General features: G+C 44.0%; 1 protein-coding gene across 2 annotated transcripts; it reads left to right on the top strand.

Annotated features, from left to right (window-relative positions):
- The first annotated feature begins 51 nt into the window (after positions 1-51).
- Positions 52-20,208, top strand: LOC110530021 (tyrosine-protein kinase JAK1). 2 transcript variants are annotated; one of them, XM_021612779.3, is made up of 25 exons: positions 52-241; positions 616-820; positions 2,712-2,835; positions 3,013-3,163; positions 3,285-3,448; positions 3,592-3,796; positions 3,974-4,120; positions 4,248-4,430; positions 4,884-5,041; positions 5,968-6,082; positions 6,348-6,537; positions 7,027-7,130; positions 7,361-7,516; positions 8,025-8,112; positions 8,546-8,673; positions 9,770-9,905; positions 9,979-10,130; positions 10,395-10,545; positions 10,667-10,761; positions 11,264-11,456; positions 11,562-11,686; positions 12,009-12,181; positions 12,420-12,537; positions 12,928-13,038; positions 18,616-20,208. In XM_021612779.3, exons 2-25 carry the CDS (start codon positions 619-621, stop codon positions 18,739-18,741), a joined length of 3,495 nt encoding a protein of 1,164 aa, XP_021468454.3. In that variant the 5' UTR covers positions 52-241; positions 616-618; the 3' UTR covers positions 18,742-20,208. The 2 variants fall into 2 exon arrangements, with proteins under 2 accessions (XP_021468454.3, XP_036841458.2); XM_036985563.2 differs by having other exon boundaries at positions 52-463.
- The last annotated feature ends 547 nt before the right edge of the window (positions 20,209-20,755 follow it).

Raw genomic sequence — 20,755 nt, 5'->3', positions numbered from 1 at the left:
CTACATGGGCGTGGATTCGCGACAGCGTTTACGGGAATTGACAAGACGCTTGCTTGGAAGACTCACCGTCGAGACTTAGCAACTTCATTGCACAGGATTTAAAACCCTTATCGATGATACATGCTCAAAAACATCATCATAATAGGATAATATAAGTCGCCTACACTGATATTGGGCCGTTCTGGAAGAGAAAGTCATTTTTTTCAGACATTCGTGGACGGTAATAAAGTAATAGACATAGGTGAGTTTCATTATGGGGCGTTTCATCATAGGTTATTGTCACTGGTCTACTGTAAGTACTGTAATACTGTAAGCAAGATGTTTATATTCAGATTTCCCTTAATTCACATACTCCGAGTTTAACATTCTGCTTTTTGAAGATACACGTGGATTTAAATATGAACAATATTTTTTGTTGTTGTCATCAATTAAAGATTTTGTACTTTTTCACCTTTACTTTCAGGTAGGCTATGATTTTGGATTAATCGGGTTTTAAATATATGAGCTAAAACGACATCAAAGTCACTATTACATATTATGCACTTATTAAAGCCATATAGTAGCCTACTATGGCTATATTTTCATCCTCTTAACATTTAATATTATCTTCTTTAGTGAATGCCTCGAAACAAGGCAATGGACTTGGGCAGGCAGCTGTTGGTAAAGATGCAGAGGACGAGGAAGGGCAAGTTCACGCCAATCCCTGTATTACCACAGGGCCTCGAGGTCCACTTCTACCTGCGAGACTCTCACCAGCTGGAGTTTCTCCGGGGTTGTTACACTGCTGAGGAGCTGTGCACAGAGGCAGCCAAGAAGTGTGGTGAGTCTGAGTCAGTGTTACATACAAATAAATATATGGACATTAATACAGCAACATAATCATAGTTTATGTCCCCCCTCTTTGTTCACTCTTCCTACACTGCTCAAAAAAATAAAGGGAACACTAAAATAACACATCCTAGATCTGAATGTATGAAATATTCTTATTAAATACTTTTTTCTTTACATAGTTGAATGTGCTGACAACAAAATCACACAAAAATGATCAATGGAAATCAAATTTATCAACCCATGGAGGTCTGGATTTGGAGTCACACTCAAAATTAAAGTGGAAAACCACACTACAGGCTGATCCAACGTTGATGTAATGTCCTTAAAACAAGTCAAAATGAGGCTCAGTAGTGTGTGTGGCCTCCACGTGCCTGTATGACCTCCCTACAATGCCTGGGCATGCTCCTGATGAGGTGGCGGATGGTCTCCTGAGGGATCTCCTCCCAGACCTGGACTAAAGCATCCGCCAACTCCTGGACAGTCTGTGGTGCAACGTGGCATTGGTGGATGGAGCGAGACATGATGTCCCAGATGTGCTCAATTGGATTCAGGTCTGGGGAACGGGCAGGCCAGTCCATAGCATCAATGCCTTCCACTTGCAGGAACTGCTGACACACTCCAGCCACATGAGGTCTAGCATTGTCTTGCATTAGGAGGAACCCAGGGCCAACCGCACCAGCATATGGTCTCACAAGGGGTGTGAGGATCTCATCTCGGTACCTAATGGCAGTCAGGCTACCTCTGGCGAGCACATGGAGGGCTGTGCGGCCCCCCAAAGAAATGCCACCCCACACCATGACTGACCCACCGCCAAACCGGTCATGCTGGAGGATGTTGCAGGCAGCAGAACGTTCTCCACGGCGTATCCAGACTCTGTCACGTGCTCAGTGTGAACCTGCTTTCATCTGTGAAGAGCACAGGGCGCCAGTGGCGAATTTGCCAATCTTGGTGTTCTCTGGCAAATGCCAAACATCCTGCACGGTGTTGGGCTGTAAGCACAACCCCCACCTGTGGACGTCAGGCCCTCATACCACCCTCTGTTTCTGACCATTTGAGCAGACATCATGCACATTTGTGGCCTGCTGGAGGTCATTTTGCAGGGCTCTGGCAGTGCTCCTCCTTGCACAAAGGCGGAGGTAGCGGTCCTGCTGCTGGGTTGTTGCCCTCCTACGGCCTCCTCCACGTCTCCTGGTGTACTGGCCTGTCTCCTGGTAGCGCCTCTATGCTCTGGACACTACGCTGACAGACACAGCAAACCTTCTTGCCACATCTCGCATTGATGTGCCATCCTGGATGAGCTGTACTACCTGAGCCACTTGTGTGGGTTGTAGACTCCTTCTCATGCTACCACTAGAGTGAAAGCACCGCCAGCATTCAAAAGTGACCAAAACATCAGCCAGGAAGCATAGGAACTGAGAAGTGGTCTGTGGTCCCCACCTGCAGAACCACTCCTTTATTGGGGGTGTCTTGCTAATTGCCTATAATTTCTACCTGTTGTCTATTCCATTTGCACAACAGCATGTGAAATGTATTGTCAATCAGTGTTGCTTCCTAAGTGGACAGTTTGATTCCACAGAAGTGTGATTGACTTGGAGTTACATTGTGTTGTTTAAGTGTTCCCTTTATTTTTTTGAGCAGTGTATTTTTCTCTCTCTTTCGCCCTCTCGGTCTCTTGCTCTCTCTCTCACACACAAACCCCTCTCACACTGTAAACTCTCTCAGACCAAAAGTCTTACTAAGATCTCTCACTCAGACTCAAACTCCAAGTGTCCTTTCCCCCTCCTGAGTTGCTCATCTGAATGTGTGTTATGGATAATGAATATGAAAGATAGCAACTTGCTGGTTCTTTGTTGAGGGAAATCATATCTCTCTCTTTTTAGGCATTTCACCTATTTGCTTCAATCTGTTTGCCTTGTATGACGAGGGCATGAACATCTGGTACCCTCCCAATCACACCTTCAAAATCGAGGAGAGCACTTGCTTAAAGCTCCACTATCGCATGAGGTAAGCCTAAGGATATGTTGCTCCTCAGTTTGTCACAAATATTGAAGGAACAAAGCAGAGGTAATAATTTTTGATTGCAGCAGCACTTTGGTCTGCAAATTCGCAAACTTGAGATAAAAATAACTTTCCTACAAAAACTTCATACTGACATTGAAATACCCCTGTCTCTTTATCCAGGTTCTACTTCACCAACTGGCATGGTGCGAATGACAATGTGCCACGTGTTTGCAGACATGCCCTCAAGAGAAAGAACGGCAATGGGCCGAAGACCGAATCAGGGGGTACGGCACTCCTTGAGGCTGCCTCACTGAAGTATCTGTTTGCCCAGGTATAATTTTGCACAAAAAAACATTTTATAGTGTTTAAAACAGTTGTATCCTCAAATGTAGAATTCTAGCATACACAATCATATATCCTGATTCATGTGTTTGTGCATTGGCTTTTCCCAGGGTCAGCATGACTTCCTGAAGGGGCGGGCCGCAGTGCGTAACCCTCAGAATGAAGAGGAGGCCCACTGTATTGAGAATGAGTGCCTGGGGGTGGCAGTGTTGTCTATCACACACAATGCCTTGGAGAAGAACATTGTCAACCCATATTTAGCAGGACAGATCAGGTAACTAATCGTCACTCACAAAGAGGTTCAAAATTAAGCTGGTGTTACTGTCTTGCTGTCGGTTTACCATCTTTCTTATACACACTCATGCACACACACACATACACCCCCGACTCAACCAAATCTCTTTCCATCCCACCCAGCTATAAGAAATACATCCCAGAGAGCATGAACCAAATCATCAAGCAGCGGAACTTCCTGACACGACTCCGCATCTCCCGGGTGTTTCAGCACTTCCTTAACGAGTTCAACAACAAGACAGTGAAGAGCAACAAAGTCAACATCCATGACATCAAGGTCAAATACTTGGCTACGCTGGAGACTTTGACCTGTGGGTTCGGCTGTGAGGTGTGTAGCTATATGTATTACAGTACCCATAATGCACTGCGTAACCATGCTTGCAGACACGCTATTAATTAAAGAAAGAATGGCACTGTGCCAAAGACGGAACCAGGTGGTACTCTAAAAGTCTGTGTAAAGTACTGTATGTGTAGCTAACATAATGGTATCCTGTCTCATTACAAGATGTACAAGCCTGAAGTGCTACGTGTTACTGACAGCGAAGGGGAGATCGAAGGAACACCCACTTCCTGTAACCAGGGTCAGCCCACCCAGTACCAAGTCCTTGTGTCTGGAAATACAGGGATCAAGTGGCGGAGGAAGCAACAGAATGTGAGTATAGTATTTTGTAGTTTAGAATGTGTAAATTATGGCATACATTGTATCATTATTATCTAAATGTCATCTGATATGTTGTTCATAAAGAGATAAAAACATTTAATGTTCATCTATTTCTCAGAATGCATGGACTGCCAAAGAGAAGAAAAAATCAAAAAAGTACAAAACCGACATCAACTGGAAGAACAAACCAGCTCAAGACGTTTCGAATGACTGGAAAACCTTCTCTGATTTCTATGAGATTACACACATCAACATCAAGGGCTCCACAGTCACTGTCCACAAGCAGGACAACAAAAAGATGGTAAAGTTTAATTGGTTTAAAGGTGCAATATGCAGAAATCGCCATATCCTGGTTGCTAAAATTGTAATAGTTTGCCTAATTTCAGTTAATGTGACAAAACAAGCAATGTATAGTGTAGATAATCATTGTACCATCTAAACCGATGTGAATATATATTTTCAATAACGAAAAATATTGTATTTTCAGCTGTTTGAAGCTGGTGTACAAAACCGAAAGCAAAAGAGTCAAAAACTAAATTTAAGAACAGGAATCATTGAATTTGATGGGGTCTCCCAAAAAGTGACATATTGCAGGTTTAAGCTTCAGAGGAAACTTAAACATTCAATCATGCTGAATATCTGAGTGAGCAATCTTGAATGAGACTCCGTCAGTGTATACTCTATTACCCATTTTTTCTTTCACATTGGACAAGCACCTTCATTGTCATTAGTTGTCGCTCTATCTCCACCACAGGAACTGAGCCTGGGTTTCCATGCAGAGGCATTGTCTTTTGCCACCCTCGTTGATGGATACTTCCGTCTGACAGTGGATGCACATCACTTCCTGTGTACAGATGTGGCCCCTCCCTCTGTGGTACAGAACCTGCAGGAAGGCTGTCATGGTCCAATCAGGTGAGCTTAAATATTCCCATTCATTGGTTAGAGAAAATGTAAATATTCATAAAATACAACATTTTTGTAATACTGTCAGATTATACAGATATCTTGGTCAGTAATCACATTTCCATCCACAGTTTTTATGCGAGTAAGGTCACATTGTATAAATAAAAAAAATCACGACAGCCGTGTTGGAAATAGGAAGTTTCAGTCAATTTTATCATTTCTGACAGATCATTTGTTTGTTTGACATGTTAGGATCATATCGAAGTGAACTTGGAGTCACGCGATGATATGGTGTGTGGTTCTCTCACTATAACTCGGGAAACCATGCAATTTATTCAGCTACAGATTAAATAAATTATGATGAACTTCACAGGGTGGTGAAAGTGCACAGTGATGAGCTTGATGCACCTTTCCTTCCAATCAATATCGTCTTATTCTGGTGACATGATGATCGATGCTTGTCTGACATTTAACAAATATTCTCTCTCTTATCCATAATTATCTCATCATGTAGACTATCTGTACAGACTACCTGCACTGTATCTGTGATCTGTTGGTTAAAGCACACATGCCAAGACCAGAGTAGGCACATTTACTATTTAACAGAACAATTTTTGTGACCACTATTGGTCGAGTGGAAAATGAAGAAAAAAAACGTTAGATTTTTATTCGGTCCATGAAAACGTAAGTGAAAAAGTACATTTTCTGTGCACTACTTCACTGATTTCTGTGCACTGATTGTTATTCGCAACAGGTCCGTTTGGTGGAAACCCACCACTGGTTGGAAAATGCGCATATTTTAGAATATTCGGATGAAAATCTGTCGCCAATTGGTTGGAAACCTAGCTAGTGATACAGTAATACTGCTATACTAGTGTAGAACTGAGTTGATCCACCCCTTTTCCAATTATGTAATTTGGCCCCTCCCCCTCCAGCATGGACTACACCTCCCACAAGCTGCGTCAGGAGGGCAGGGAGGAGGGCATGTATGTGCTGCGCTGGAGCTGCATCGACTATGACCACATCATCCTGACTGTCAAATGCAATGAAGTACAGTACCACTTCCACCATCTGCCTCACCCGCAGTCATTTAGACATGTATACAGCCACTCTGTTTCAGACAATGATACATTTGAACATTTTTGAGAGGCTTTCTCACTTGGCAGCGCTATCATGTTAGTGACTATCTTGTTAGCCACCATTATTTGACTGAACTGAATTGTGACAATTTGTTGCTGTAAAATGGTCTGTGTTAAATAAATTGGCTCGATTACTCTCTATACTTGTTCTCCTCTTCTTGGCTCTCCTGCTGTAGGCAGACCAGACCGATAGCCATCCGTACCGTAGCTTTAAGATCGAGGTGGGGCCGGAAGGCTACGGCCTGAGTGGTACAGCCCTGAGGCAGCCCTCTCTCAGGGAGCTGATGGAACAGCTGATTGGCCAGAGACTTAGCACAGACGGAGTCTTCTTCCAGCTCCGCAAGGCCTGCCCTCCGCAGCCCAGAGGTATGGTATGATACCCTGCCCCAATACTACACAAACTTAGAAAAAAAGGTGCTATCTAGAACCTAAAAGGGTTCTTCGGCTGTCCCCATACAATAACCCTTTTTGGTTCCAGCAACCATTCCACAGAGGGTTCTACATGGATCCCAAAAGGGTTTTCTACCTGTAACCAAAAAAAGGGTTCTATCTGGAATCAAAAAAGTTTGAGTACAGCTTAAGAACCCCTTTGGAACCCTTTTTTCTAAAGTGTATCACCACGGCACCTAATCCCTGACCATGGTCCTGCCCAGAGGTTTGGCACCTTATGCCATACAATACACCAGACCTGGATGTGTTATTCTCTTTATACCACTATCAAACAGGAAATGTTGCTCAGTAACAGTGGTTTTCCTGAATTCGGCAGCTCTGTCGCCTGTTCTCACGTCAGAGGGAGAAGATTGGTGTGTGTGTCTATATTGTTTCCCATTTCAGCTTTTTTTGTTTTTGTTTCAGAAATGTCTAACCTGCTACTAGTGACAAAGAGAGATGCAGAGCCGATGTACCCCGTACAGAGTCATGTCATCTTCCACAAGATCCTCAACGAGGACATAGTGCAGGTGTGTGTGTGTGTGCGCTTGTATATGTGGTTGTGTGTGTCTGTCTGCTTGTGTGGATTTGAATGTGCTTGTGTGTTTGCATGTTAGCCTTTACTATGTGTTTACAGTATGTTTGTGTGCACAGGATGCCCTACACTGCCAATACTACTCTTTTATTTAATTTCCTTCGATCTACAAATAATGCTATTCTGTCCATAACCGTGTCTTGTGTCTCTCATATGTCTATATAGGAGGAGCACTTGGGCTGTGGCACCAGAACTAACATCTATGCTGGCAAATTTAAGATAAAGAGTGAGGAAGAGAAGGATGTGTGGGGTTCCCAAACCTACCACGAGGTGAAAGTGGTCCTGAAAGTGCTAGGGTCCCAACACAGAGATATCTCTATGGTGAGAACACACACACACATACTGTATAAACAAAAATTGGCTTTGTAAATGAATGTGATTGGCATACACATTAACCTTTTATTGCAGTGGGCTAAATCAGGGTCACACAGAGTGTTTCTTGGTAGTCTTAAACAAATCTACTTTTGTTTCAAAGTATACACATCACACTCATGGTTATGGGCTTAGAAAATAAGAAGACGCCTCTACCGTGTCAGGTATAGAGTTGAAGTGTACTACATTTTGAGTTTACGTCCCAATATTACACTTTTATATACATCACAGAAGACTGAAATATAACAAAACCGTTTGACATAGAAACAGGATTTTGGGCTTAAAAAAAATATATATATATAATGTTTATTAATTATGAAAAATATTAATAACATTCCACCCATGAGGCTAGTAGGTCATTTGACTGCAGGAAAGGGCTCCTCCCTCCACCACCCATGTCTGACCTTGTGACTTCTCCTTTTGACTCTGACCTTTGACACTGAGCTCTTTCCGTTAGACTTTCTTTGAAACGGTCAGTATGATGCGTCAGGTGTCCCATCAACACATCACTCTGCTGCACGGTGTCTGTGTTCGCAACCATGACAGTAAGTCATCCTTCCTTCCTCTTATTTTGAATCTTCAACTGAGACTCTGCGATATGTCACAAGCCGCAGGAAGAACCTAAGTTAATGCAGATGAGCGCCATGCAAGACTATGTACTCGCATATCTGTTCATGTGTACCCTTCACACTCCGACAACATGATATCAGCACGACAACAACTAGGGAGAAGTTTACCCTCCGCTTCACGCTCTTAGTTGTTGTGGAAGTTGATACCCGATACTGCTGATTAGTTTGCATCACTGAAGGTTAGGACATAGATTGTCTGCATAACCGTATATTGTGGAAAATGTCTCTGACAGCAAAATAATAATTTATTTATTAAGTTGCAACCTACTCATACTTTTCTATCTGAAATAGGCTAGACTTTTTTTGAACCTCTAACTGTGTGTGTGTGTATGGTGTTGTCGCTGTTCAGATATCATTGTGGAGGAGCATGTGACGCTGGGTCCTCTGGATGTGTTCATGCGGGGACATCGTCTTGAACTCAGCGCCTCCTGGAAGTACCAGGTGGCCAAACAACTGACCGGCGCCCTCAGCTACCTGGTGAGATGTGATGAGACGAGACACAGTTGCGATTTGACACTACAGGGCCAAACCGAGCTGTACTGGGCTGCCATGATGGAGGGGAAAAAACAGCATAGACCAGCATAAATGTCAAGCCTGTCCATGCTGGTCAAGCTGGTCTGACCAGCATGGTCTCACTGGCTGAATAGCTGGTCAAGCAGGTGATTCTGGTGACCAACTCATGCTGGTGTGCTGATGACCAGCTTATGCTGGTGATGCTGGTGACCAAGCTGTTCTATGATGGTCAATCTGGTCTGCAAAAGCACACCCATCATTATCGTATTTCCCAGATTGCTCTATTGCAATTGTTTTAATTGTTTGTTTCAATATCTGTGTTTTTGCATGTTCATTGGTTGATAAATTAATTGATGAATTAATCTTATGCTACACAAAGATAAATAATGGCCATTTTTCTAAACTAATCCAATCTGTTAGTTGACTTGTTGACCCCGTTATTTAAATGGTTGTTCCAGTTTAGGTTGTCTCATTTATTCATTGTTCTAACACTGGCAGTCATTCTGAATGCCATTGTGGGTAAATAAAAGTTAAAATTGTTGGACATCCCCACTCTGACTGGATAGGAATTGAACATCACTTTGCAAGCCAGCATGTGACTTTACCAGTGTCGAAAACACAATGAAAGCTGGTCACCAGCGAAATCACAGCGAAGGCTGGTCACCTGCGAAAAAACAGCGAAGGCACAAGAAGAAAAAAAAGAAGGCTGGTCACCAGCATGACCAGCCTATGCTGGTCTATGCAAAAAAAGAAAATCCAAAATGGAGACCTGGTTATGCATTCCCCATAGTTACAGTTACTGAAACCGTGGTAGAAAGGACAATGTGAGCAGAAGATACCAGAGCCAGTCCAGTATGATTCAGGTTGACCCCATAGTATGAATCGGGCATAGACATGTGCCATTATAATAACATTGCATTCTATAATCTAATGTAGAATGTAATGGTCTTGGAACTTGGTGCCAACCTGGACAATACAGTAGTAGTAGTAGTTTTGTCAAACTTGCATAGATCTATATGGCTCTAGACCTGACTCTTCCCTGTGTTCCTGTCCCCTACAGGAGGATAAGAAGCTGGTCCATGGCTATGTGTGTGCTAAGAACGTCCTAGTGGAGCGGGATGGCCTAGAGGGAGAGACTGGGCCCTTCATCAAACTGAGTAGCCCTGGGGTCTCCATCTCCGCACTCAACATACAAGGTGTGTGTGTGGTGTGTGCGTCTCTGTGTTTCTGGGTTCTCCCCCCAGCTGACAAGGCTGTGTTGTATTACAGAGTGTGTGGAGAGGATCCCATGGATCGCCCCAGAGTGTGTGAGGAACAGCCAGGCCCTGAGTGTTGCGGTGGATAAGTGGGGATTTGGCACCACACTGTGGGAGATCTGCTATGAGGGAGTTGCTCCTCTCAAGGACAAGAAACTCATAGAGGTACACCCACACTTCCCCTGACAAGACAGTGAGCAACACAATCTCTCACTCACAACCACCCCCAGACTCCTGCGACATAGCCTAAGTATTCTTTAAAAAAAAAATGTGTCCTTCATTTACCCAGGAGAGATATCTATTTCAGAGGGGAGGTCTTGAGTTATTTCATTGAATACACCTAGCATATCACTTAGAAGCAAGGTATTGGAATCAGTATTGGAACAGTCTTGGTTCTGATCCATCTCCTCTCTTTCTCTCTGTGAGAAGAAGGAGATGTTTTACTCAGCCCAATGTTCCCTGGTGACCCCAGACTGCCCTCAGCTGGCTGAGCTCATCACCAAGTGCATGAACTACGACCCCAAGAGGAGGCCCTTCTTCAGGGCCATTGTCAGGGACCTCACCGGGGTGGCCGAGCAGAGTAAGAGGACAAACCTTTTTATCTGTCTCTGTTGTTCTTGTTGTTATTATCACCTGCATGTGTATGTGCATGTGTGCACCTGTGTTTACATAGGGTTATCTCTGTGTGGCCCTTCCCCCAGACCCAGTCCTGCCTCCTAGTAGGGTGCCCATCCAGGAAGTGGACCCCACTGTGTTTGATACAAGGTTCCTCAGGAAAATTGATAACCTGGGAGAGGTAGGGACTCTCTTAATACATGTATACTTTACTTTTGTGGTGCTTGTCCCCATTTTAAAGGGGCAATCTGGGATTGGTACGTACATTTTTGTTCTTTACTTTTTAAAATTATAGCCATTGATTCGTGAAGAATATATCTTATATTTAATTTAACTAGGCAAGTCAGTTGCCTACCGGGGAACAGTGGGTTAACTGCCTTGTTCAGGGGCAGAACGACAGAACACCTTGTCAGCTCTGGGATACGATCCAGAAACCCAACGCTCTAACCACTAGGCTACCTGCCACCCCAATGCTTCCTTGAGCTTAGTTTCATTGTCTTACCCATTCAGAATCCAAAATATGAGTGGCAAGGTGACCGCTTAGTTTTTTTCATCCTAGTAATACCCATGTAATGTGACGATTGAGGTATGTAATTGTGTGTGTGGTATGGATATGAACTATACTTGTTTGGGTTAATATGTGCTCTATAATTGTTCTTGTGTTGTGTGTGTCTACTGTGCAGGGTCACTTTGGTAAGGTGGAGCTGTGTCAGTATGACCCCCATGGGGACGGCCGAGGGGAGCTGGTGGCGGTCAAGTCTCTGAAGCCAAACAGCAAAGGCCAGCTGCCCTGCCACCTGAGAAGAGAGATAGATACCATGAGAGAACTGTACCACCACAACATTGTCAAATACAAAGGAGTGTGTAGCGAGGAGGGTGAGGAGGGCAATGCATGCACTCCTACATACACACCTAAATGTATACTGTATGTAAATATACAATACACACACACTTGTGTGAACATCGTGTTTCTTTGTCTAGGTGGGAGGACCACTAAGCTGATTATGGAGTACCTGCCAGCGGGGAGCCTGAAGGACTACCTTCCCAAAAGAAAACACCAGACTGACCTCACGAGACTTCTCAACTACGCCCTCCAGATCTGCCAGGTATTGTAGTATGGATCTTTATTAATGACCCCAAAAATGGAATTTCATTATTTTAACTAGCCCCTATAGGTATTTATGTATGTAATGCGGTTTCTGATTATGGAGAGAGTTGGACATTCTAAAGCATCGCAGTCCTTGTTTATATAAACTTTCTGCTACTTTCAAAGAAATGAACATCGTCGGTAACTGTGGCTAGTACTATATGGGAAAGTTGTGTTGAAATGTTTCAACGACTTCTAGAAACCACAAGACTGCCAGGTAAATAGCTATAAAAGTATACAAACTATAAAAACAAGTGAAAATGTGTGTGTGTGTCTCTCAGGGAATGGATTACTTGGGATCACAGCGGTTCATCCACCGGGATTTGGCGGCCAGGAACGTTCTGGTGGAGAACGAGAGCACAGTGAAGATCGCAGACTTTGGCCTGACCAAGAGCATGAAGGAGGACAAGAGTTACTACACTGTCAAAGAGGACACCGAAAGCCCTGTGTTCTGGTGAGAAACATAGAAATAGAATGACATGGCCAGGTCCCAGAACTTAACTTGATGGTTCACTCCCAAAACAAAGAGATAAGGTCACATTTAAAAGCCTGGAAGCCAGTCTATCGTTGCTATCTGTGATGGATCAGATTAAAACCTCTAATGATTTTGACAGGTTGGGGCTCATTGTATTGATAAGTAGATACCAGGTTTTTTTGGAAAACATTTTGCTACAGTATGTGTTGCCTTGTAGGTATGCTCCTGAGTGCCTGATGGGCTCTAGGTTCTACCCTGCGTCTGACGTGTGGTCTTTCGGAGTGACCCTCTATGAGCTGATGACCTACTGCGAGTCAAGCAGCAGTCCTGAGCCGGTAAAGAACTTTCTCTCTGTGTTTACCTCACTTCACTATGAAAATAGTTTCATACAAATTTGTTCAACTTTATTGATTTGACAAAACACTAGGAGTCAGACATTTTAACATGTCCTGTATCTGATATCTTCTTTCATCAAGCTAGCTAGCCCTTGTCTGTTATGGGATCAAATTATTCTGCAATTCAATACTCTGACCTTTCTCCCTAAGTGTGCACTTCATGGATTTTAAAGAAAATGACTGGAGGAAACTCCTTCCCCAAGCTTGCACCAATCCAATCCTTTTAAATGCATGGGAAGAAGTGCATGAGTGTATACTTTGAGAGAAAAAACTTGGGTGTAGGTACGGCCATCTGTTTTGGTTTTGATCATGTGACATGGTTGTTCACAGGTATTTTTGAAGTTGCTTAGTCCAAGCGAGGGTAAGATGACTCTCACCCGATTGGTGGAATTTCTGATAGACGGCAAGAGGCTGCCATGTCCACCTCGCTGCCCAGACACGGTAAGAGAACTCCGGGAAGTGGTGTCATCTGTTCACCAAGGCTCTAGTCTTTCCTTCTCTTTCATCTGAAAGCTAAAGCTCCGGGATGAGGTTTTCCCGAGGTACAGGTTTAGGATCAGCTTCCGATCCCCCAATCCTAAACTTAACCATTAGTGGGGGAAATGCTAAATAGACCCAAGATCAGCGTCTAAGGGCAACTTCGCTCCAAACTAAAGATAATAGTACCCTTTCTAAAAACACATTCAGTAGTGTTATTCTATACTTAAACTATCCTCAATAGGAACGAGTGGGAATAGAACATCCTGCACATCCGATGGTTCCGAGCAGGTGCTGGGCTATCAAAGTAAATGTTTACGGCATTCACTCACTGCTGTAGAATGCAGAGAAAAATGGGGCAATTCAAGAGGGTGCTATGAAATGAATGTCAAAACTTAGGGCAAATAAAACTGTCATTACACATTATCTAGAATGAATCATTACATTGTTCTCTACAATATTATAACCTTAATATACTTATACTTGACTGTTGATTTAAATAGAAACGTTACTATTTAGAGGTGCTTCTGCTGGTTGGACCAATCAAAATCAACGTGATACCGTCATTTTTACCTCCAGGTCCTTCACTTTCATTGCCTATAACCACGATCAATCTGCATTGAGAGGGGTCGTTTCTATGGCGATTTAAAGGGAAAGACTAAATGAATGGCTTCTGGTTGGGATATGTATGTGTCATCCCCACAGTGACCATACATACACATCCCAACCAGAAGCCACGGATTACAGACAACATCCGCACTGAGCTAAAGACAAGAGCTGCCGCTTTCAAAGAGCGGGACACTAATCTGGACGCTTAGAAGTAATCCTGCTATGCCCTCCGACCAACCATCAAACAGGCAAAGAATAAAGGACTAAGATTGAATCCTACTACACCGGCTCTGATGCTCGTCGGTTGAGGCAGGACTTGCAAACTATTACCGATTACAAAGGGAAACCCAGCCATGAGCTGACCAGTGACGCAAGCCTACCAAATGAGCTAAATGCCTTCTATACTCGCTTTGAGGCAAGCAACACTGAACCATGCATGAGAGCACCAGCTGTTCCGAACGACTGTGGTCACGCTCTCTGCTGATGTCAGTAAGACCTTTTAAACGCGTCAACATTCACAAGACCGCAGGGCCAGACGGATTACCAGGACTCCATACTCAGAATGCTCTGATCAACTGGCTTCTGGCAACTGTCTTCACTGACATTTTCAACCTCTACCTGACCTGTAATCTGTAATATCTTCATGATTTGAAAAGACCACCGTAGTCCCTGTGCTCAAGAACACCATGGTAACCTTCCTAAATGACTACCACTCTGTAGCACTCACGTCTGTAGCAAAGAAGTGCTTTGAAAGGCTGGTCATTGTTCACATCAACAGCATCCTCTCGGATATCCTAGACCCACTCCAATTCGCATACCGCCCCAACAGATCCACAGATGACACAATCTCCATTGTACTCCACACTGCCCTTTCCCACCTGGACAAAAGCAACACATACGTGATAATATTGTTTGCTGACTACAGCTCAGTGTTCAACACCATAGTGCCCTCAAAGCTCATCACTAAACTAAGGACCCTGGGACTAAACACCTCCCTCTGCAACTGAATCCTGGACTTCCTGACAGGCTGCCCCCAGGTGGTAAGGGTAGGCAACAACCCATCTGCCACGCTAATCGTCAACACGGAGGCCCCTCGGGTGTGTGCTTAGTCCCCTCCTGTACTCCCTGTTCACACACACATAACTGCGTGGCCACGCACGACTCCAACACCATCATTAAGTTTGCCGATGACACAACGGTGGTAGGCCTGATCACCGACAACAGTGAGACAGCGTGGAGGGAGGAGGTCAGAGACCTGGAAGTGTGGTGTGCACGACAACGCCTATTCCCTCTCAGGAGACTGAAAATATTTGTCATGGGTCCTCAGATCCTCAAAGTTCTACAGCTGCACCATCGAGAACATCTGGTTGCATTACCGCTTGGTATGGCAACTGCTCTGCATTTGGCCGCAAGGTGTTACAGAGGGTAGTGCATACGGCCCAGTACATCACTGGGGCCAAGCTCCCGGCCATCGCGGATCTCTACACCAGGTGGTGTCAGAGGAAGGCCCTAAAAATTGGCAAAAACCCCAGCCACCCTAGTCATAGTGTTCTCTCTGCTACCGCAAGCGATACCGGAGGGCCAAGTCTAGGTCCAAAAGGCTCCCTAACAGCTCCTACCCCTAACTACTACACTGCTAAACAGTTAATGAAATGGCTACCCGGACTATTTGCATTGACCCCCTTTTTTATGCTGCTACCACTCACTGTTTATTATCTACCTACATGTAGTCTTTACCCCTACCTACATGTACATATTACCTCGACTAACCTCTGTACCCCAGCACATTGACATGGTACTGGTAGCTAGGGTTGCAAAGGGTCGGAAACTTTCCGGGAAATTTTCCTTGGGAAGTTAAGCCCTGGAATTTGGGGGATTTTGCTTAAATTCATCAGAAAAGTTTGCTTATAACAGTTAACTTTTTTGTGGGATACACAAGGCAATTCAAGGTCTTGTGGCATATTTTGGTTAAACTATCCCCAATTCAATGGAATTGCAACTCTCTGCATGCACAGTGCGCTCTTCCATCACATGTACAGCTGATTCTCAAGATCTTGCACACTAATGAGATGCTATTGAGCCCACACTACTACACTGTTGGAGCCAAGGACTACATGCTTTCTTTGAAGTTTTGATTACAATACTGGGTGGGGTGAATATACACTGCTCAAAAAAATAAAGGGAACACTTAAACGACACAATGTAACTCCAAGTCAATCACACTTCTGTGAAATCAAACTGTCCACTTAGGAAGCAACACTGATTGACAATACATTTCACATGCTATTGTGCAAATGGAATAGACAACAGCTGGAAATTATAGGCAATTAGCAAGACACCCCCAATAAAGGAGTGGTTCTGCAGGTGGGGACCACAGACCACTCAGTTCCTATGCTTCCTGGCTGATGTTTTGGTCACTTTTGAATGCTGGCGGTGCTTTCACTCTAGTGGTAGCATGAGACGGAGTCTACAACCCACATAAGTGGCTCAGGTAGTGCAGCTCATACAGGATGGCACATCAATGCGAGCTGTGGCAAGAAGGTTTTCTGTGTCTGTCAGTGTAGTGTCCAGAGCATGGAGGCGCTACCAGGAGACAGGCCAGTACATCAGGAGACGTGGAGGAGGCCGTAGGAGGGCAACAACCCAGCAGCAGGACTGCTACCTCCGCCTTTGTGCAAAGGAGGAGCAGGAGGAGCACTGCCAGAGCCCTGCAAAATGACCTCCAGCATGCCACAAATGTGCATGTGTCTGCTCAAACAGTCAGAAACAGACTCCATGAGAGTGGTATGAGGGCCTGACGTCCACAGGTGGGGGTTGTGCTTACAGCCCAACACCGTGCAGGACGTTTTTCATTTGCCAGAGAACACCAAGATTGGCAAATTCGCCACTGGCGCCCTGTGCTCTTCACAGATGAAAGCAGGTTCACACTGAGCACGTGACAGACGTGACAGTCTGGAGACGCCTTGGAGAACGTTCTGCTGCCTGCAACATCCTCCAGCATGACCGGTTTGGCGGTGGGTCAGTCATGGTGTGGGGTGGCATTTCTTTGGGGGGCCGCACATCCCTCCATGTGCTCGCCAGAGGTAGCCTGACTGCCATTAGGTACCGAGATGAGATCCTCACACCCCTTGTGAGACCATATGCTGGTGCGGTTGGCCCTGGGTTCCTCCTAATGCAAGACAATGCTAGACCTCATGTGGCTGGAGTGTGTCAGCAGTTCCTGCAAGAGGAAGGCATTGATGCTATGGACTGGCCCGCCCGTTCCCCAGACCTGAATCCAATTGAGCACATCTGGGACATCATGTCTCGCTCCATCCACCAATGCCACGTTGCACCACAGACTGTCCAGGAGTTGGCGGATGCTTTAGTCCAGGTCTGGGAGGAGATCCCTCAGGAGACCATCCGCCACTTCATCAGGAGCATGCCCAGGCGTTGTAGGGAGGTCATACAGGCACGTGGAGGCCACACACTACTGAGCCGCATTTGGACTTGTTTTAATTAAGGGCATTACATCAAAGTTGGATCAGCCTGTAGTGTGGTTTTCCACTTTCATTTTGAGTGTGACTCCAAATCCAGACCTCCATGGGTTGATAAATTTGATTTCCATTGATCATTTTTGTGTGATTTTGTTGTCAGCACATTCAACTATGTAAAGAAAAAAGTATTTAATAAGAATATTTAATTCATTCAGATCTAGGATGTGTTATTTTAGTGTTCCCTTTATTTTTTTGAGCAGTGTATATGGTGCACAAAATACATGTAATAAATAAGTAGAAAAAATGCTTATCCAAATTTTTCTAGGCCTATCCCCCCCCCCAAAAAAAGTCTGGCTACGCCCCTGGTGTAATGATCATGCTGTTTAATCAGCTTCTTGATATGCCACACCTGTCAGGTGGATGGATTATCTTGGCAAAGGAGAAATGCTCACTAACAAGGATGTAAACAAATTTGTGCAAAACATTTGAGAGAAATAAGCTGGAAATTTGTACAATACATGCAATACAAACAGATTGTCATAGCTAGCCACCACGCATAAAATGCAGTAGTATGAATCTGTAAGTAGCTAAAGCTAACCAACTAGGTTCATTGTTAGCTAGCAATCAAGTTAAGGTTTGCTAGCTAGCTAATAATACACAATACATACTCTTTAACTTGCAATGAAAACGACTTTCTGCCTAAATTGGAAACGTATGATATCTAAAAATGCAGCTAGACTCTTACCCGTATACATGGAGGAACACTTCATGGCGGAACCCCTTAAACGAAGTAAGACGTCCTGTGTATTTTTTCCGTTTTGTTTGTACAGCATGTTTGGCCCGTTGTGCACTCCGGTTCACACTGACCGTGTGCAGAAAGTAGTCCATCACGACTTTTCCCCACTGATCCTTGTCGATAGTGCCTGCTAAATTCAGGGCAGCAATGTTGTTGAGAGCAGTAGCAACACTTTTGCAGTTCTACATGGCTAACATATCTTTCAAAAAAGCTTCAGTAGCAAGGATTATCTACTTACTGAGCAGCTCAAGTTATAGACCGAAGCATGCCACATGGCAGACCAATCTGAACCCATCTCTCGGCATGTCCAGCCCATCCATTATCTCAACCAATCATGGCTAGCGTGAAGGTTCCTGTACTTTTCTGTGGCTAAACCAACTAGGCTTGTAATTTAACAATTATATTCTTATTTACAGATGGCATACAAGTTTGTTATTAAGGCACATGAAAGTTCACTTGTTCCCGAAGGTATTTCTGTAACAAAAAAACGCATTTTGATGGAGAGAATAGTTTTTTCAAATGCCTCTCCTGTGAAGGAGTGATGTGCGACATACTCATACATATCTCTCTCCCTTTCTTTTTGTGTGTGTGTGTGTGTGTGTGTGTGTGTGTGTGTGTGTGTGTGTGTGTGTGTGTGTGTGTGTGCGTATGCGTGCACAGGTGTACTCTCTGATGAGGAGGTGTTGGGAGTTTGACCCGGCGAACAGGATCCAGTTCAAAGGCCTGATCACAGAGCTGGAGACGCTGCTGGACGAGAGGAACAGAGGAGATAGACTGGCTGTCTGAAGTGCTAGAGCTCACACATAGTTGGAAATATACAATAATATAACATACACTGAGTATACCAAAACATTAGGAACACCTTCCTACTATTGAGTTGCTCCCCCCACCCCTTTTTGCCCTCAGAACAGCATCAATTCGTCGGGGCATGGACCCTGCAAGGTGTCGAGAGTGTTCCACAGGGATGCTGGCCCATGTTGACTCCAATGCTTCCCAAAGTTGTGTCAAGTTGTGTGGATGTCCTTTGGGTGGTGGATCATTCTTGATACACCCGGAAAACAGGTTCTGCTTGAAAAACCCAGCGTTGCAGTTCTTGACACAAACCGGTGGGCCTGGCACCTACTACCATACACCGTTCAAAGGCACTTACATTTCTTGCACATCACCCTCCGAATGGCACAAATACTCAATCCATGTCTCAAGGCTTAAAAATCATTATTTAACCTTTCTCCTTCCCTTCATCTACACTGTTTGAAGGGAATTTAACAAGTGACATCAGTAAGGGATCATAGCCTTCACCTGGATTCACCTGGTCAGTCTGTCGTGGAAAGAGCAGGTGTTCTTAATGTTTTGAACACACAGTGTGTATGCCATTTAGCAAACGCATCTATCCAAATAGACGGATGGATGGATGAAAAGGCAGACAGGCTGACAGACAGACTAATGTCAGTTAACAGAAACAGACAGACGCATGTTAGCACAGATGGACTGACAGACAGACTGACATTGACTACTACATTGACTACTACAGACATAAAAATAGTAATCTAGCACAGACAAACCGATCAACATACACATGCACCGACAGACCAACACACAGAAAGACGTAAACCATCACTGACAGACAGAAAGACACACAGAAAGCACAGGAAGGACAAAAGCTACATTTCTTTACAATACAGAAACACATTGCCCAGATGTGGGCTTGATGTATATACTTTTCCACATACTGTACATATACAGTAACTCAAACGTATTCTGACCTTCAAATGCATGCTGCTGTCATTCACTATGTTCTTTAGTACAGTATTTGTTTCTTTCTTTTTACAAGCTATTGATACACATTGTAAGTTAAATAGGACCCTTTTCAATAACTGAGTTAGTTCATTTTGTAAGGATGAAAGACATTGAGGCGGTAATTTGCGTTAGCCGACAAACAGATAACGTTTTTTTTAGCCGGTGTCAGAGGTGTAACCAATGATGTATATAAACCCTGGATTGCTGATGCTATGCATTGGCCAATTAGAGGCTTTGAAGCCACCGGTTGGGTATATTGGCACTCCCCAGAAGAAGCAGTCCTCCATAGGAATTCTATAGTATTTCCATTAATTGTTTCAAGGACAAAATTGCATGTATTTAAGTACTTTTCTTGTTGTATCGGGGACATTAACATGTGTATGTTTAGCTCAGATAATATACTTAAAAAGTATGCATCAACTTGTCTGTAATAGAATAAATGTGGCAACAAATTTATTCTATAGCTTCCAAGCTATTTTTTACAATGGTGGGGGAGTGCCCCCTGTCAGTCTTCTAGTGTGTGTATATATATATTATTGGGTGGAAATCTTACTACAAGCTCTACACAGGCGCAAGATTCGGAGTGTTGCAAAAAAGGGACGGCTCCTTATAATACGATGCTATTTACTGCCTGAAAATTGAGACACACTGTATCATTCCTTCCGCAGCTGTGGGGGTAGTGTTTGTCACTTGGTTCCTTGATCTAATCTGTAGGCTACAGAGGCTATTTATCATCACAGTAGCCCATTTTGCATTGAAATATATTCTCAGTGACTGTTCAAACAGTAAACCACACGACAAGAATCCACCCCAAAAGGCATTTTAGTTTAGAAGTAATAACTATTTATTCAGGCTATTGCGAAATGGTAGAACCTGCTGTAGTCAACTAGCTAGCCATGTGCATTTTTCTCTATTACCAAAACATGATGTTCTATTTTTAGCTGATATGGGAATGAATACACAAGCAGCATATCAAACTGGGATAATGTTTTAGGTTACACCG

The sequence above is a fragment of the Oncorhynchus mykiss genome, chromosome 8, assembly GCF_057628025.1.
Source record: "Oncorhynchus mykiss isolate SJ-2025 chromosome 8, ASM5762802v1, whole genome shotgun sequence".
Classification (NCBI taxonomy): domain Eukaryota; kingdom Metazoa; phylum Chordata; class Actinopteri; order Salmoniformes; family Salmonidae; genus Oncorhynchus; species Oncorhynchus mykiss.
The sequence above is the reverse complement of the archived record's forward strand: the minus strand, read 5'-3'. Positions and strand labels throughout refer to the sequence as shown.

Coding starts and splice junctions, on each gene's coding strand:
- LOC110530021 (XM_021612779.3), top strand. CDS start 619: ATGCCTCGAAACAAGGCAATGGACTTGGGCAGGCAGCTGTTGGTAAAG. Junction 4,431..4,883: donor AGCAGGACAACAAAAAGATG/GTAAAGTTTAAT, acceptor TCTCCACCACAG/GAACTGAGCCTGGGTTTCCA. Junction 6,538..7,026: donor CTGCCCTCCGCAGCCCAGAG/GTATGGTATGAT, acceptor TTTTTGTTTCAG/AAATGTCTAACCTGCTACTA.